Here is a 17,391-nt window from a genome sequence, read left to right on the forward strand (position 1 = left end):
CTATGCTAGAGAACTGAAGGCCCATGTCAAGAATCTACTAGACACGTTCATGCTCTTGTTCAACAAAGGGCGGAGTTTTAAAACATGACAATCGAATATCACAATTATCAAACTTCGCACAATATTTTTTTCCTATTATGTACACTATTATCAGCAAAACCTGCATTAGGATTAAGGTGTTAATAAAACAATAAGCTAATGTGCAAATTATACAACATTTCTGTCCATGATAAATTAGGCTGGCAGTCACAATACATCAGAAATATTTTAGTAATCAAATTCAAAGTCTCAATAAGGAATAATACAGGCTACCAACAGAAACCTTGAAAAAAAAAGGGTGCTATTATTTTAAATGTGCTCACACTCAAAAAATGTAAACAAAAGTAAATCATTGACCTGGGTACATTTTTCAAAGGGAATTAAACACAAGTACATTAATTATCCTCAAGGGGGTGAAAAGTTAATTATTCAAAATATATATATATATATATATATATATATTTTACATACATAAATGATCATCATGTGGGCTGAATTACAACACAATCCGCCTACATTTGTTGGTCCAACTGAAGTTTATTTTCAACTCTATTAACATGAAAAAGACAACAAGGTACGTACATCTTCATCTACAGCCGACGTCCGTCTTCTAGCGTCCGTTAGCGGTCATATATTAACTCTTCGGTCTCTCTCTCTCTCAGCAGTATTTTTCTACAGCAGCCTGGAAGGCGGACAGTATAAACGGTTCATTAGCTTACTTTTAGTACAGTGTGAGGATGAACGAGGGGCGTCTGGAGAGGAAAATACAGGCTTGAAGACTTTTTTTTTTTTTTTTTCACGCACACAAACTGGCTCGCCCACGTCTGACTGGACAGTGGCTGGTCACTTAGGTAACCGTTGGTTGTTTACAGTGTAGGGGGGGTGGGACAAACATACAGTACACAACATTCATCTTTGACATAACTGCAGTTCACTTTTTGTGTGTTTGTGTCAGCTCTCAGCAGCAACCTAAGGACAAGAGACTTAAATGAAACAGCAGCATTTGCAAAAACAAGTGAATTATTCTCATGGTTAAAAAAAAAAAAAAAAAAAAAAAAGAGGGGAAAAAAGTTAAAATAAGTACCCTTATTAGTAAAAAAAATAAAAATAAAAAAGATAATTATCCACATAGAAAATAAAACATGGCTTAGAAAAAAAATAAAATAAATTTCACTGGTACAAAATGAGAGGGAAAAAAATGATTATCCTCAACAGTCGACTTCTTCTGATGCTAACTATTTAACGCCGTTAGCATCTTCGTTAAGCCTGTACACTTAACACGCACACACACGTGAGAGATTGTCACTGGAGTGAGTATCTGAGGGAGGAAACCGTTCAAATCGGGTGTCACCTTGGATTAGCCGTTAGCAACAAGCTAACAGTTTCGGAGAACAGCTTTTTCTGAAGCCAGCGTTTGCGTTGAGTTCTGCCCTTCAAAGTACGTTTTTCTTGATTCCGCGTGAAGTTTTTGCAAGCGAGCTGCCTCATTGGGTCCAAACTTACCAGCTACGGGTCAGTCAATAAATAACAAGAATTAAGTATAAAGTCTCTCTCTCGTCCAGTCGTTCCTGATAAATAACGATCCCGCCCCGCCGACGTGCGCTTTTCAGGGCTCCTCGAAGAGCTGGAGGTCCAGCCGGACCACAATCTCGCCGGTGGGAACCTCGTGGAGCAGCAAGCGCTTGGTGATCGGTCCCTTGGAGCCCTGGTCCTTCTTGATATCGGCCAATCGGATCTCCGTCCTGCCCAGGAAGTCTGAAGCGAACGGGAGTTTGGATTTTATACGATTTCATAAATGAAATGATTTTCTATCACTCTCGTCAGGTAAGAAACGCGTGGGACTGACCATCCGGCGAGAACTGGTCCCGTTCAAACACGGTAACGCACAGGACGTCCTGCTCCAGGTCCTTGATGAAAAACTGGCAGTTGGAGTTCCACTTGGGATTCAGCGTGTCCTGCGGACAAAACAAAACCCGTTTAGCAAAGTAAACAATGGAAGCAGACCTCTTTCAAATACAGGATTACATTTAATATATAATTCATGTTTACATTTTTTTTTTAATTTATCATACTCATGTAAAAAAAAATGTATCCTCGGGAGTGGAAAAAACAATTATCCCTAGGTGATTAAAAAAAAAAAAGTTAAAACTTCAGTAAATTTATCATCTTCATGGTTTAAAAAAAAAAAAAAAAAAAAAGAATAAATAAAGTATATTCATTATCATTGGCAAAAGTAAATACAGTAAATTAATCCTTGTGAGTTAAGAAGGATTTTTTTAAGTTTAAGTTTCCTCCAGGGTAAAAGAAAACAAAAATAATCATTTTCCCTATGGGTAAAAAAAAAATATTTTTTTTTTTTTAAAGTTTTGGGTTTTTTAGATTTTTTTTTTTTAAATACATATTGTGTAGTACACATACATATGTACCGATATATATACTTTTCACACATATATAAAAATATATTTATTTATACATGTCACCCACCATAGGTTAAAAAGAAAAAAAATCATTATTGTGAAAAAAAAAAAAATCAAGTTTCCTTGTGGTTAAAAGAAAAAATTATTTTCACTATGGGTTAAAAAAACAAAGTGGATAAATCATCCTCATGGCTATTTTTTCTTTTTGTAAATGAATTATCATCAATGGTAACAAGTTTTTAAAAAGCACATAACTCAATAATACTCATGGGTATAAATAAATAAACAAATAAAAAGCCAATCAATTATCCACAAGGGTAAAAAAAATAAAGAAAGAAATACAACACGAATGAGTTAAGAAATGTTGTCATGAATCAAACGCAACATTTGCCTTGGTGGAGGTAATGACTGAACTTACCTGCAGAGTTTTGGTGATGTGGCACTGCGAGCCCATGGTGACCTCACAGTAAGGATTGCTTTTACCTGCAGCACAAACAAACAAACGTCAAGACGACATCCCGCCGTTGAAAAACATTTTCTTTTTTGGATGTCGTGGTTACCGTGCGAGCGACACGGCTTGAGTTCGATCCCCTCCACGATGTTGACCATCAGCCTGCCGATGCCCGTCGCCCTCTGCGAACGCACTGACGGAGCCCAACGCAGCACGTGAACAACAAGCAGGTCACAATATTCCAATCAAAACGCAAGAAAAAAAAAAGTACCCAGATAGGCTTTTTCTCGCTTCTTCTTCTCCGTTTCGATGAAGAGCTCGGAAGCCGCCTTGATTTTCTGCACCCAGGCCGTCCTGCGCGAGAGCACGCCGGCCGTCACTTTCGCTCGCTCAGCGAGAAACAAATGGTTGAGCCTTTTTGTTTACCGCTCGTTGATGCTCTCGGCCCTGAGGGTGTAAACTCTGTCGATGTGCGAGATGTGGAAGAGGGGCTCGTCTCCCGAAGGGTCCGTCGGCAGTTTCACCAGAACCTCGTTCAGGAAGATGGGCTGCCACGTACACAAACACCGACAAGCACTCAAATACATTTGATGACATTTCAGTCCTGTTGGAGGTGTAATATTATTGGGGAAAACATTGAACTAAATCAGGTATTTTTCAGGAAAAAAATGTTGGTTTGTTTTTTTTGTTTGTATTTTATTTTTTATTTTTTTAGAAAACTTTTTCTTTTTTAATTATGAAATTTAAGTCCTGTTGGGGGATATATTATAATCTTATTATTGGGGAAAAATATTAGAATTAAATCTGATATTGTTTTTGTTTTTAACAGTAACAGTTTTTATTGAAAAAACATCTATGATATTTTTGGAGGGTTTTCTTTTAGAATCAAATCAGATTTGTTCAGATAAACAGTAAAATAGCTTTCGGATCAAGTTATAACATTTTCAATTTTGGGCGGGAACATAGACAGGCAATTTTCAATAATTTTTGTTTCCAGGTTTAAATCAACTTCAAATCAAGTTAATTTCATTTTTATAGCTTTTATAAGAGGAAGTGGTATCTATTATAAAGTAAAGTTTTTATTCTAAGATTTAGGATTAAGTAATTACATTTTCATTTTTTTTTGGGGGGGGGGCAATTGACAATTTTTTGAAGGTCATTTTAAATTATTATTTTTTTGTTTCCAGGTTCAAATTAATTTCAAGTCAAGTTACTTTATTTTATACTTTTTATAAGAGGAAGTGGTATCTATTATACAGTTAAGTTATTATTATTATTATTATTATTATGTGTGCGCATTCTTACCGTCTTGTACATGCGGTACTGCAGGTGCGTTTTGGACGAGAAGACCTTGTCGGATCCGGACGAGCCCAGAGGCTTGGTGACCTGCGGCGTTCAGACACTATTTTTACTCGGCATGCGACGTGTAGACGAGGCGACGGCGGCGGCGGCGGCGGCGACGCGTCACCTGCGTCAGCAGCAGGAAGTCGTTGAAGAGGAAGCCGTAGAGCTCCTTGCTGCTTTTGGCTTTGAAGAGTTTGCCGCTGTGGAGGAACTTGCGCGGGCCCAAACAGTTGGTCACCGAGTTGAACACCAGTTGCTGCCGCGTCGTCCGCGAGCGTTCAAACACAAATTCAGAATTCGTCACGGAAACGGTACATCCACATCTTTGCATTCACTTCTTAAAGGTGACGTGATTTTCAAGATTTTGCCACGACTTTGATTGTCTGCGTGCACTCTGGTCTCGTGTACATTGTAGAAAGCCAAACGTCTTCGGCTACATTTCATTTGGAAGATATTGATTGAATAGTTGTGGAGTACCTCGGACAGGCCTTCACACTGAACGTGCGCTTGGATCCACTCCAGACGATCAGAGTTCTCCTTCTCCCTCACGCCCTCGTTCACCTGCGCAACAAAACATTGGGGAAAAAAAAGGGGGAAAAAAAAGGGGGAAAAAAACAAACAAATATGATTAGTTTTTTTTTTTTTTTTTTTTAAAGTCATATTATTCTAAAATAGTTATTTACAGTGATGTTTAAAAAAAAAAAACAGATTTGATTTGTTGTATTTTTCCAAGTTCAGTCAGATTTTATTTACAAAAGTTTTTTCTTTAGAAAACGTTTTTTTTTTCTGAAATATTTTTTAAGTCATATTTCTTCATATATTTAGTCAGATTTTTTATTTTTATTTTTTTTTATTTTTTTATTTTTTTTTTAATAGTGGTGCTTTTGCCCACTAAAATAGTTAGTCATCATTCTTCATATATATATATATATATATATATATATATATATATATATTGCAGCTGTTGTCAAATCTTTAAGGCCTCAGCAGCACTTCGAAACGCTAATCCATGCATGTTTTTTTTTTTTGTTTTTTTTTGTTTTTAGGGCTTATGAGGCAGAAGTAGTCGAGCACTGAATACAAAAGCGAATGGATGAGAAAGGACCTGCGAGCACAACTCCTCCGCCTTCTCCAAAGCAGCTTTCAGGTGATTGTGGTCCGGATGCGACTCGGGAGTGTTTTCCAAGATCTGTTTGCGACAAGCGGGGAGAATGGAGTCAAACCACCGCGCGAGCGTGAGCGTGAGCGCGAGCGTGTGCGTGCAAAAGCGTACGTTCTTGATGATGAGCGGGTAGCGAGTGACCCTTTGCATGGGCTTGAGCAAGAAGCTGGAGAGCGGCATCCCCTTGCAACGAGGGTCCATGGCTAACCGCTGAAACAAACAAAACAAACATTGCTCGGATCATCTTCATTGCGGGAAATCAACAATCGTTCTCAGCCACGCATTTGAAAATCAACTAAAAATGGTGTCATGACCTGTTGGACCTGCCTAGTTTGTGTTGCTTTGTCGCCCCCTACAGCCGTTTTTACATAATTGTTTTTCTGTTGATTTCAACTGCAATCCGGTAGGTGATCACGTGACATCTTCAGTTAATAGTGAATAGTGAACTGTGAGCACTATTAACTGAAGATGTCACGTGATCACCAACCTGAACACGGCTGAAATCAACAGAAAAAACAATGACGTAAAAACGCCTGTAGAGGGCGACAAAGTAACACAAACTCGGCAGGTCCATCAGGTCATGACAAATGGAAAAATAGTCAAGTTTACTGTTAGTGGAAACACAAAAGTTGGAAGTACACAAATTCTGATGTCAAGTTCTAATTGATAAATGAATGAAAGGATTATTTTTATTTTTTTATACCTTGAGGAAGTCTTTAATTTCGAGGTTGTCGTCCGTTTTCTGCTGTATCAGCGTGGCTCCGTTCAGTTGACACGAGCAGAACCTAAAAAAAAAAAAAAAACACGTCACGCGTGCATGCGTTCCTTCGTTCGTGCGTGATCACCTGATGTACGGCTGCATGTGCGGCAGCTGATTGGTCAGGATGTCGCCGATCATCTTGACGGGCATGCGGTCGCCCGACATCTTCTTCCTCACCCTCAGCGCCCTGCAGACGGCATCCCGCGGTTGTTACGACGACGATGATGACGACGACGACGAAGCACAATCTTACTTGAGCAGCTTGATGTTGCACATGATGAGCTCCTTCCAGTTGACGAAGATCATGGCCACTTCCTTCTCGCTCAGCAGCTCACAATCCAGCAGAGGCTTGTGGAAGATCTAAACAAGGATGCGCACAATATTTTTGGACATATCCATTTATTATGACAATTTTGAAGACTTGTTAATTGTTGTGAAATTCGTTGCTGCCATCTCGTGACTGTGACTCAAACTTTTAGACAAAAAAAAAAAGAGATTAAAAAATCCCCCCCCCCCGCACCTCGGTGACGAGCTGCAGGTCGTTGACGTAATTCTCCTCCGTGACGATGAGCTCGTGGATGTAACCTTGACGTTTTCTCTCCATGGGACTCAGCATGTCCAGCAGGTGCAAGTCGGCACACCCTAAAAGGGGAGAAAAACAAAACAAAAACAAAACACAAGATGCACATCAGGCAACATTTGCAATGTCAACAAATGAAAAATAATAATAATGGGATACGTACCTGACATCAGAACATACTTCAATAAAAATGTACAATAAATAAATACATAAATAAATTATATATATATATATATATATATATATATTAGGGCTGCACAATATTGTAATATCATGCGATATAGTTGCTGAATATAGCGCTATCTATATTATTGTGATATTTAAAATGTACCCAAGGAAATTACATTTTTTATGATCTAATGAAAGAATTACATTTTTTTCATGCAGCAAAATAAGCAAACTCACATATACAAAAATACATTTGAAATATATTCTTAGTTGATTAATTGTAATTACCTCTCGATAATGATTAACTATTGGATGGTGGTGCACATTTCAGTTAGCAGCAAATTCAGATAAAAGCATAAAAATTCCATATGTAACTTATTGCATGTCTTTGCAATACGCATATTGCATGGGCCAATATCGATATTTTTTCTATATATTGTGCAGCCATAATATATATATATATATATATATATATATATATATAAAAATATACACACACAGGTGCACACCAAAAAAAATATAGGTTGGGTAATATATGGGGGGGAAAAAATTATTAAAAAAAATAAATAAAAATGCTGTTAAAGGGTGCATCGATATACCGCAGTTATTACAAAAATAATAATAATAATAATAATAATAATAATAATAATCAATACTTTTTCCTGGGAAAATGCAGTTTTCCCCCCCAAGATAATCAAATCTTTTTTTTAAATAAAAGAAAAAAAAAAAAGAAAAAAAAAGCTATTGTGTGCGTGTGATTAATGTGCACGTGTGTCTCAGAGATCGTTTAATCACCAGGTTGCAGTCACGTTCAGCACCTCGCACAAAGCGGGATTAATTAGCGCCGAGCTTACATTCATTCCGTACAACGCATCATCATTCTCACCTTGTTAAAAAAACAAAACAAAAACAAACATACAGTTGCTCGTTCGCGCCGTGTTGTCACTGAGCGCAAGTAGTGCAGTGTGCTCGCTTGCATTTTTGGCTCATCAAAGTTCAGCCGGTAAGACGAGTGAAAAGACATTCAAATAGTTCATCTCGAGTGGCCGATCAGAAGGGGAGCCCGCGAGGGATGCCAGCGGGTTAAATACAAGTCAACTGCTTCTCGGATATTTAAAAAAAAAAAAAAAAAAGTTACTAAATCATTTCATTCTATTTGTGATGGTAAACATTACAAATTACAATACTGACATCTGGATAAACAAAAACAACAACAAAAATATGGCAACCACTATAGTGCTAGTCTGTTGCTATGGAACAAAAAGGGGGTGGTCTTGTTGTCATGGTAACAAATAGCTTCTTTTTTTTTCTTCAGTTGGAGGCAATTCATGTCGTTTTTTTTTTTTTTTTTTAAGTATACGTTCAAGTTATGGAAACACGTTGAATTTACGTTAGTTTATGATCTGTTTTTAAAAAAAAACACACAAATTAAACATTATTATGATCTTGAGCTGAAAAAGTTTTAGTAAGATGACATTTTCTTTGATAAAATGTGAATCAAGTTCATAAAATCCAGAATAAAAGCTAACCCGCCCAAACATTCTCAAATCAACGGTTGTAGTATGGTGAAGGTTGGCGGCCATTTTGTGCTGCTGAGATCAAAGCTACTAATGTTTGATTTTATGGGTGCCAATCAACTAACTAGGCCCACCTTTCACACTGCATAACTCCAAGTAAATTTAGTTAAAAAAACAAAAAACAGAAGTCATTTCCTGTGTTTTTTTTCATTTGGTTGTGTGCCGCGAGATTTTGTCCGTAAAATATGTGCCAGGACGAAGCACTGCTCTACAGCACACACGGCACAGAAATGAACAGAACTTCTTCTTATGATGCAAAAAAGAAATAAACGGTTGGCCTGGAATGATTCCCGAGTACCGCGTATGTGTGTCGTGTCGAACCGGCAACTGTGTGATCGCCATAGCAACAGACGAGCCCATCCTAAAGACGTAAACAAAAACGACATAACATAAAGTAAATACATTGTTTAAAAACGACCGTGGGTTAAAAACTATGTGGCAGGTGTTTGTTGTTAAAATCTCCAAACTTTTGTACCATGTTTGTGTGTTTGTGTTTGTGTGTGCCTCCTTCGTCTCCTCTCGAGAGGAAACGAAAGAGAGAAGTGGAGGTGGACGTGTCTTTGGCTGTTACGTTACACATTGGAACGCTTCCTCCTGCAGATAGTGGGTCTTTCTGTCAAGCTGTGGGGAGGGGTCGGGTTAGTCGGGGCGGGGAGACGTTTGACTGACAGGTGAAGGAAGCTGCTGAGGGGAGAAATATAAAAAAATAAAAAAGCAAAAAAAGGAAAGTAGCAAAGCATGGATGTACAAAGGAAGATTAGGACCACACTGGGGGAAAAAAAAAAAAAAAAAGAGACTTGTCTTTTTACATTTAAAAAAAAAAAAAAGAAAAAAGGAAAAAAAAAGCCATAAATATAGCATGAGAGCTAAGTCATGTTTTGGGGGAAAGATTTATTGAGAAATAAATTGTAATTTTAGGAGAATAAAGGCACATTTTAGATAAAAAAAATAAAATAAAATATATATATATATATATATATATATATATATATATATAAAATTCTTTCTTTTCTATTTCCTGATTTTTTTTTCTCCCAAAAAAAAAAAAAAAAAAAAAATCAGGAAAAATTGATTTGTTAAAAAAATAAATACATAAATAAATAAATAAAAATTACAATTCTGAAATATTTTTAATTATAAGTCCTAATATATATAAGGGGTACATTTCTGAAAACAAAACAATTCCCCAATTAAAAAAAATAATAATAATTTCAGGAAAAATGTGTATTAAAAAAAAAAAAAAACAACAAAAAAAAAACTTTCCTCTCATGGTAATTTTTTCCCCCAGTGTGGCCCTCCTCCTTCCAGACAGGGATGAGCTGAACGGCTTCTAAAATGACACAATCTCCCCGTAAAGCCACAAAAACGACCCACTATCCACTTCGCCACCGCGCATGTGCGTGCGATTGCAGTCCCAGTCAAACATATCGAGTCCCATCCTCCGCATCTTCCCTCCTCCGAGCCTCGCCTCTCCTCTCGCTAGGACACAAGATGGCGGCGAGGCGAGGCGAGGCGAGGCGAGGCGACGGGCAAGCGAGTCCCGCGCACGCCGACAGACAAGACGCTTCTAACGTTACAGTCAGTCAGTCTGTCTGTCTGTCTGTCTGTCTGTCTCTCTGTGTGTGGCTTCTATTGGTGGTGGAGCGTCGCCATTTCCGGGTCATGTGACCGCTCGCTGCTGTCCCATTGGTTGAGTGGCCTAGTGGGCGTGGCCTAGTGGGTCTCTTTGGGGGCTTTGAGGAGAGGGGGGTTCTGGGGAATGATATGATCCTAGAGAGAGGACGACAACAACAACATCAACAAAAACAACAAAAACAAAAAACAACAACAACAAACAACAAATTGGGTGCCACTAGGTGGGTGGAGCGTGCGGCGACAGCAAAACAAGTAGACCATCTAGAGTGGGGCCCATTATGTAAAATATTCCGCCAAGCATTTACATTCAAGAGTACTGGAATATTTGTTGCATTGATATGATTTTACTTTTTTTTTTACTTTAGCTATAATTTAATTATTTAGGCTATACGTATTTGTCATGAACTATTTTAGTCAAGTTAATTTAATGTATTTTACGTACACATTTAAACAGTTAAAAATATTTAGTGTCGGAAATAATTGGCAAATTTTGAATTTGAATACATTTAAAAAGACATTAAAGATTTGATTTCACTATTAAAATCTGTTATTTTATTTATTTTACATACGCACTAATTTTTTTGAACAATGTATTTTTTTTGTAGCTATAATTTAATTACTTAGGCTATACATATTTTTCCTGAACTAAAAATTAATTTAATGGATTTTACGTACACATATATGAACAGTTAAAAATTATTTTTAAATAATTGGCGAATTCATTACAATAATATTTATGAAATGAGAATTAACTATTTTATTATTATAATAAACAAATTTTGATATTTTAAATGCACTTTTTGTATTTATTTATTTTTATAAATAATCATATAAATGACATAAAAAATGAGAATGAACATTTTTTTTTTATAATTATTATTATTAAAACATAGTAGACCCTACCCTTTGGCATTCAAAAACTGAGCCTATTCACAAATTTATTTTTTATTTTTTTTAATTTACAGAAACCCCCACTTATCCACATTTTTGTTGATTCATACTTTTCTATTTACAGATTTTCGCTATTTTTGGTTGGGCCTGGTCCCTATCCCCCATGAATGATGGGGGTCTACTACTGTATATATGTTTTACAAAGATATTTAATACATTTAACCCCACCTATTAATTATTTGGCCCATTATCTGTTGGAAAAAAAAAATACATAAAAAATCAAATGTGGCCCACTGCTGGCCTAAAACATCTGAAAAAGATTTTATGATGTCAATTATTGTTTTTATTTCCATAAGTATGGCTCGTCTACTCCTAACTGTTCACTATTTATGAATTTATGCAATGTGCATTAGTATTAGTCAAAAGACACGCGTGTAATAAAAGACACACGTGCATGTAAAGGCCGCGTGCTCACTCTAGAATCTCTACATCTACGATGGATCATGCTGGAGGGGGGGGAGCGGCTTGTGAAAAGTGTCGGGGGATTGGACACATGCGGGAAGACGCGAACAAATAGAAACACACACATGAAAATAAATAAATTAAAACAAAACAAAACATATGAACACACACACAAACACCATCCAGAGGTGGTGTGTGACTCAACCGCGGATGTTATCAAAGAGGCCCAAAGGACAATGAGGTCACATGGTGAGAGAGCGAGAGGGACACAGCGTCTCCACACCATAATCTGGGGTGTGTGTGTGTGTGCGTGTGAGAAAGAGTGTGTGTTTGTGCGTTGGACGACACACTGCGAGGATGTTTCGAGTCATTTTTGGGTTTTTTTTGCTTGCTTGCGTGCGCACGTCTACTCACACTGCGTGCTGGGGTCCGTGTCGGTGGTGAGCTTGACGTAGTTGCTGGGAAAGAGCCCCTCGCGGCCGTTCAGCTCGCCTTTCCACCAATCGCAGTCGTCCTTGTTGAGCACGGTGATCACCTGACCCTTCTGGAAGGCCAGCTCGTCGTCGTTCTGCGCCACGTAGTCGTACATGCCGATCACCTGGCACACGGCTTACGAAAGCGAACGCCGCGAGCGGGGGAGGTGAGAGGAAGTCACATGTGCACGTCAGAAAAATGTTGCAAGAATTCTATGGAGTAATCGAATAAAAACATATGTTGCATTATTAAACAAAAATGTGATTGTGAGGTGGAGGAATTATTTTTGACCACTTGGGGTTGCCATCGTCAAGTTCCACGGGAGTATCTGTGACTTTGAGTGTGTACAGCTTTAAAAGGCGGGGCCTGGCCTTGTGTTACTCTTATTTCTTACACGGAGTGGTTGCTACATTAGTCCATGTGGAAAAATGATCCCTGTGCAGCTTTGAGAGAGAAACTTTGCTTTGACCTTTTTTTTTCTAATTGAATAAGCAGTACAGATAATGTCAAGATGGATGAATTATTCCAGCTATTCGAGTAACCGTTGCAGCCCTAGTGGACACTTTTAACTTACAAGTTGCCAAGCAAATTCCAAGTTACTAATTCTTATGAAAAATTGTCAGCATTCTCTCTTTTTCCAGTAGTGTTTGGTGAGCTGTATTGTTGGTCGTTGGTAAACTAGCTGCCATGGTTACCAGAAAATACACACAAAAATAATAATAATGAAGACTTTGATAACGTACTTTTATACACCCCTAGTAGCTGTATTTGCGTTACTTCACTGTACTAACACATTCACACTGTTTTTTAATGGCTCCAAAATGAGTCACCGTATTATTACTCTCAATAAAATGCATCTTTTTGTCAAGCTGCATGAAAAGTGTGCGCGTGCGTGCATGCGTGCGTACCAGTGTTGGCAGGGACCAGTTTTGGTGGCGTGGGCTCGGTTGGCGTTGTTTTGCTGGTGCTGGGGCTCAGCAGCTTGACGTAGTTGGCCGGAAACCATCCAATCTGCCGCTTTTTCCCTCGGGCCTGGACCAATCAGAGCACAGGATGTCAGGCACCCAATCAAACAGCTTCATGTGCAGTGTTCCTTCGTGTAGTGCGGGTTCATCTTTTGCGGCCTCACGGATTTTATTTTTTTTTACAGCTTCCTTTTTTTTTTTTTTTTTTTCCTCAACGTGCTTTTGTTTGTTTATTTTTTTTTTGCCTTTGTGTGGCCGTATCTCTCGAAACCTACGTCCGACCAGGGACATACGGGCATTGGCTGATTCATCTCGACGAGACCTTTCCAACGGTGTCTGTCCTTTTGTTCCAATATAAACTGTGCTGTATAATAAGTACATAAAAAAAAAAAAAACACTTTTAATTGAAAAAAAATAACTGTAAATGAAAAAAATATGATGAATGAAAAAGCATTCATAATAAACTAAAAATGATACCAAAACAAAATTATTTTTTTTATAAAAAACAAAAAAAAATGTATATAATTAACGGGAATTCCCCCCCAAAAAATGAATGCAGATTTCCATTATCGCGGGTTTTTGTAACATAACACCTGCGATAAACGAGGGAACACTGCATCTCATGAACGCTACTTAGCATTGTGCTCCGACGTCTTACAAATTTTGTGAGTGCAACATAACTCGAGAGGTGCGTACGGCACGGCGTGCGCTTTACTACTGTTCATTCGTCCTGGGTTACATCACACTGAAGCTCAAGTGACAGACAAGCAAAATATGAAAAACATCTTCCCTGTAAATCTTCCCATGTACTGTAAACGAGAACTAAACTCTCGACTATCGCTACCACACCCAGCATGCAACTCATCCTCTGAACTTCGGCCTGTTTGACTGCCGCTTCTCTTGCTCTCCGCGTGTTGTTGCTGTACCTGAAGTTCGCCCTCCCACCAGCCGCCCGGGTTCTTCTTCCTGATGAGGATCAGCTGGCCCGGCGCCAACGTCAGCTGCTCTGCTCCCGTTGCGCAGTAGGGGGCGATCACTTGTGCGATCTCTGATTGAAGAGACAGGTAAAAAAAAAAAAAAAAAAAGCCGGAAGGTCACATTTTTGTTCAACAACGTCAAGGGTTAAAATGTTTAAAACAATCACCTGGTTTCTTGCCAAGGCTCCCCATCTTTCCCGCTGGTCCTAAAGACTGCAGACAGAAGAATCGCCTCGGTTAATGAGCCACATGCTGCTTCACCAGGACACGACCGCCTGATGGCGCTCAGCGGGCGAATCTCACCTCCGACGAGGCGTCTCGCGGTTTGACGTAGTTGGAGGGGAAGACGCCGGTCTTGCCCGCCACCGTGCCGGTCCACCAGTCGCCCTCCGTCCTGCTCACCACCACCACGTCTCCTTGCTGGAAACTCAGGTCGCCCTGCTCGCTGCTCTCGTACGTGTACATGGCCACGTACTCTGTGCAAACACACACGCCAAAAGGACAAAGTAATTACATAACTAGTAATTGCTAGTAATAGTAGTAGTAGTAGTAGTAGTTACCTTCTCCTGACTCGGATGGCTTGCATGGAGTGGGTGAGGGGCGTTTTCCATTGGGGGGGCTTTCTGATACCACACATTCACTTGAAGGGAAAGAAGGAGAAAAAAACTGAATTTGTTTGAAGTGACTTTAATTGTTTCTATATGAACAGGTGCTCTCTAAAAGTGGCTTCACACCAATCAAGTGTGAAATTAAACAACCCCAAAATGTGTCTATGAGCAAACCGCTTTTCAACGTTGCCTACTTGTGATGTCACAATTTACATAACCCCGCCCCCAGTCTACTTTGCAGCAACGTCCAGACTGGCAGGCTTGCGAGGGTGTGCGCATTTAGCGAGTGTTGGCGTTTCGTCCAGTTTGGTTCAGGACTGCAAAACGTTTGCAAAGTGGTTTGGCACGCCCCCGCAAGCCATTTTTATGCTCCCAAACAACATTCTTGTCACCAGCACCTTTTTGAATATGTTCAAAATTTCTTTGTCATCATAAAAAAAAAAAACGGTAGACGGTAACATTGACATCAGCATGGATGAGATGAAAATGTTTTCATCATTCCAATTCAATAATTGTAAATACAAATTAAAAAGATTTTGAATTGCCATAAAGTGCAATAAGCAGGTCTTCCATAAAGGTGAGAAAATACTTTTAAATTAATATGAACAGTAAATTTCAAGAAAACAGCAAGAAGAAAAAAATAATAATAAAAAATGTGGCCCTTAAAATTATATTTTCTTGTTAATTTATGGGGGAAAAAAAAAAAAAAAGAGATATTAAAATAATCAATTCCTGGTTTTATGAATCAAATTTTTAAATTTTTAAGCACTAGTTCATTATGAGGTTCATATCAGCTGCTGTGTACCTGTGTGCAACCTTAATGAGAATAAGCACTAAAAACTAAGGATGGATGGATGGATGTAGAAGAGAAGAAGCGTACCTTGTGTTTTTGCCACGCGCTAAGGAAACGAGCGGTGCCGCCATCGGGGCCGCCACTGGCAGCGCAAGTGGGGGCGTCATGCTGGCAGAGATGAGTTTCACGTAGCTTTTGGGGAACCATCCTCTCTGTCCGCTCTGGAGCTCTCCCAGCCACCACATGTCCTGCTGCTCCAGCACCGTTATGATCTATGACACGATGATGTGCTGTTTCATACAAGGAGAAAACTGCAATACGTGATAAGAAAAAAAAAAAAGTGGAGATGATGACCTCGTTCTTGTTGAAGTTGAGGTGGTTGTCCTTCTTGGCTCTCCAGGGGTACAAGGCCTGAGCCTGCAGACCCTCCACCTTCTCCCCCTGGCCGAGCACGGGGGAGGGCGAGGAGCCCGTGGTCATGGTGGCCGGCGTGAAGGCCGAACGCTGCCGCAGCTGCGCCGACGGCACGCCGAGGGACGGATTCTGAGCGGCGGCGGAGGAGGTGGGCCATGCGTCCCACCCCTCGCTGTCCATCTGGCTACTCGTGTTCGACGGCCAGCTGCAAATGTTCAAAAGTGACATCAAATAGAGCAGGCCCCGAACGATAAATCGGCCAAAACCGTCAGCCGATTGGTCAATTGTTTTCCCCTTAAAACGTTATCGAAGGAAACTGGAGTTTCCCACGCTGTGAAAGTACCTTGAATGCGACATTTTGCTTGCGTAGCATTAGCAACTCGCAAGTGTGTAGAGGCTTCCGGGGTTGGCGTAAGACTTTGATTTTGTAATCATGGGGAAGGCAGGAAGTGTTTGGTCGGTGCTGGATTTCACTTTGATTTATCTTTCTTTTCTCTTTATTTTTTTCTGACCTTTTCTGACCATTTAAACTTCACGACTCTGGCAAGATTCTGAAGTACCTGGTTAAGGCGAAGGGTAATGGGATATTTATAAGGCTTTAGGTGAATTAATGAGTAAAAATTTATACGTATTTGCACGCACACACGCACGCACGCACAAAAAAAAAAAAAAAAAAAAAAAAAAAAAAAAAAAAAAAGAGCAATGATGATAAGACGTTGAATCGGTAAGACTACCGAATGAACAATTCTGAGCTCTATAGAAAAAAAATAAAAAATAAAAATAATTAAAAAAAAACGTTATCGAAGGAAACCGGAGTTTCCCACGCTGTGAAAGTACCTTGAATGCGACATTTTGCTTGCGTAGCATTAGCAACTCGCAAGTGTGTAGCGCATGTTATTCTGTTATCCATAAGCGACCTTTAAGCTGTTTAATGACAACGCAGTTGGAGGTAACTGTAAAACTAAATACACAACATTAAAAATGACATCTCCTGTATATTTACATACAAAATATGCTTCGTTTTTAAAACGGCGCTAGCCTAGCGCTAACAGAAAGTTAGTAAATGCTAACAGGAAGTTAGCGTCGACTTCGGGAGTGTTTTTTCTTCAAATAACAAATATCCACACAAAAATGTGGGAACACAAACCCACTGAAAGAGATAACACTACGCAAAGGCACAAATTCTTCCCAATGTGTGAAAACGAGTTATTTTAAAAGAAATATAGTTTATGCGTAAGAGGCACCCATTGAAAAGGTATTTGGGACGCTGTAATACTCACGTGGTGCTGAAGTCGGCCCAGTTGCTGTTGGCGGACGACGTGGACGAGGAGCTCTGTCCGGGCGCGGGCGGCGGCGGCGTGCTGACGGGCTGCTGCGCCGAAGACGGCGCGGCGGCGGCCGCCGCCCGCAGGCTGACGGGCGCTTCGCTGTCCGGTATCCGCTCGGCGTAATTGGCCGGAAACCACCCGGTTCGGCCCCTGAGCTCGCCGCCCAGCCAACCGGGCTCACCTGTCTGAGACTCGTCCACCTATCGTCGGGACACAAAAGACAATTTAGAGGTGCGAGATCTCCAAAGCTAAAAAAAAAATAATAATCCAAAGACGTGGAAATGTAACGGCCTGGACACGTTGGATTACCTTTTAAAAGTTACATGTAGAAGATGAAGAGAATGTA

The 17,391-nt window shown here is 39.6% G+C and overlaps 1 protein-coding gene across 7 annotated transcripts in view; it reads right to left on the bottom strand.

Annotated features, from left to right (window-relative positions):
• Positions 1 to 556: 556 nt before the first annotated feature.
• itsn1 (intersectin 1 (SH3 domain protein)) overlaps positions 557 to 17,391 on the bottom strand; it is a 36,096-nt gene continuing 19,261 nt past the window's right edge. For all 7 annotated transcript variants that reach the window (XM_077495490.1, XM_077495492.1, XM_077495489.1 and 4 more), the window contains 24 exons: positions 16,998 to 17,245; positions 15,658 to 15,922; positions 15,391 to 15,575; positions 14,463 to 14,542; positions 14,206 to 14,378; positions 14,070 to 14,115; positions 13,852 to 13,973; positions 12,869 to 12,992; positions 11,901 to 12,095; positions 6,694 to 6,815; positions 6,427 to 6,533; positions 6,259 to 6,360; positions 6,117 to 6,198; positions 5,525 to 5,623; positions 5,357 to 5,440; positions 4,729 to 4,812; positions 4,376 to 4,507; positions 4,213 to 4,293; positions 3,334 to 3,455; positions 3,179 to 3,261; positions 3,017 to 3,100; positions 2,875 to 2,939; positions 1,886 to 1,994; positions 557 to 1,794 (listed from right to left, as the gene is read on the bottom strand). In XM_077495490.1, the coding sequence (XP_077351616.1) occupies positions 1,646 to 1,794; positions 1,886 to 1,994; positions 2,875 to 2,939; positions 3,017 to 3,100; positions 3,179 to 3,261; positions 3,334 to 3,455; positions 4,213 to 4,293; positions 4,376 to 4,507; positions 4,729 to 4,812; positions 5,357 to 5,440; positions 5,525 to 5,623; positions 6,117 to 6,198; positions 6,259 to 6,360; positions 6,427 to 6,533; positions 6,694 to 6,815; positions 11,901 to 12,095; positions 12,869 to 12,992; positions 13,852 to 13,973; positions 14,070 to 14,115; positions 14,206 to 14,378; positions 14,463 to 14,542; positions 15,391 to 15,575; positions 15,658 to 15,922; positions 16,998 to 17,245 (2,943 nt within the window). In that variant the 3' untranslated portion in view covers positions 557 to 1,645. The remainder of the gene's footprint in view (positions 1,795 to 1,885; positions 1,995 to 2,874; positions 2,940 to 3,016; positions 3,101 to 3,178; positions 3,262 to 3,333; positions 3,456 to 4,212; positions 4,294 to 4,375; positions 4,508 to 4,728; positions 4,813 to 5,356; positions 5,441 to 5,524; positions 5,624 to 6,116; positions 6,199 to 6,258; positions 6,361 to 6,426; positions 6,534 to 6,693; positions 6,816 to 11,900; positions 12,096 to 12,868; positions 12,993 to 13,851; positions 13,974 to 14,069; positions 14,116 to 14,205; positions 14,379 to 14,462; positions 14,543 to 15,390; positions 15,576 to 15,657; positions 15,923 to 16,997; positions 17,246 to 17,391) is intronic.

This window comes from Festucalex cinctus, chromosome 14, assembly GCF_051991245.1.
Source record: "Festucalex cinctus isolate MCC-2025b chromosome 14, RoL_Fcin_1.0, whole genome shotgun sequence".
Classification (NCBI taxonomy): domain Eukaryota; kingdom Metazoa; phylum Chordata; class Actinopteri; order Syngnathiformes; family Syngnathidae; genus Festucalex; species Festucalex cinctus.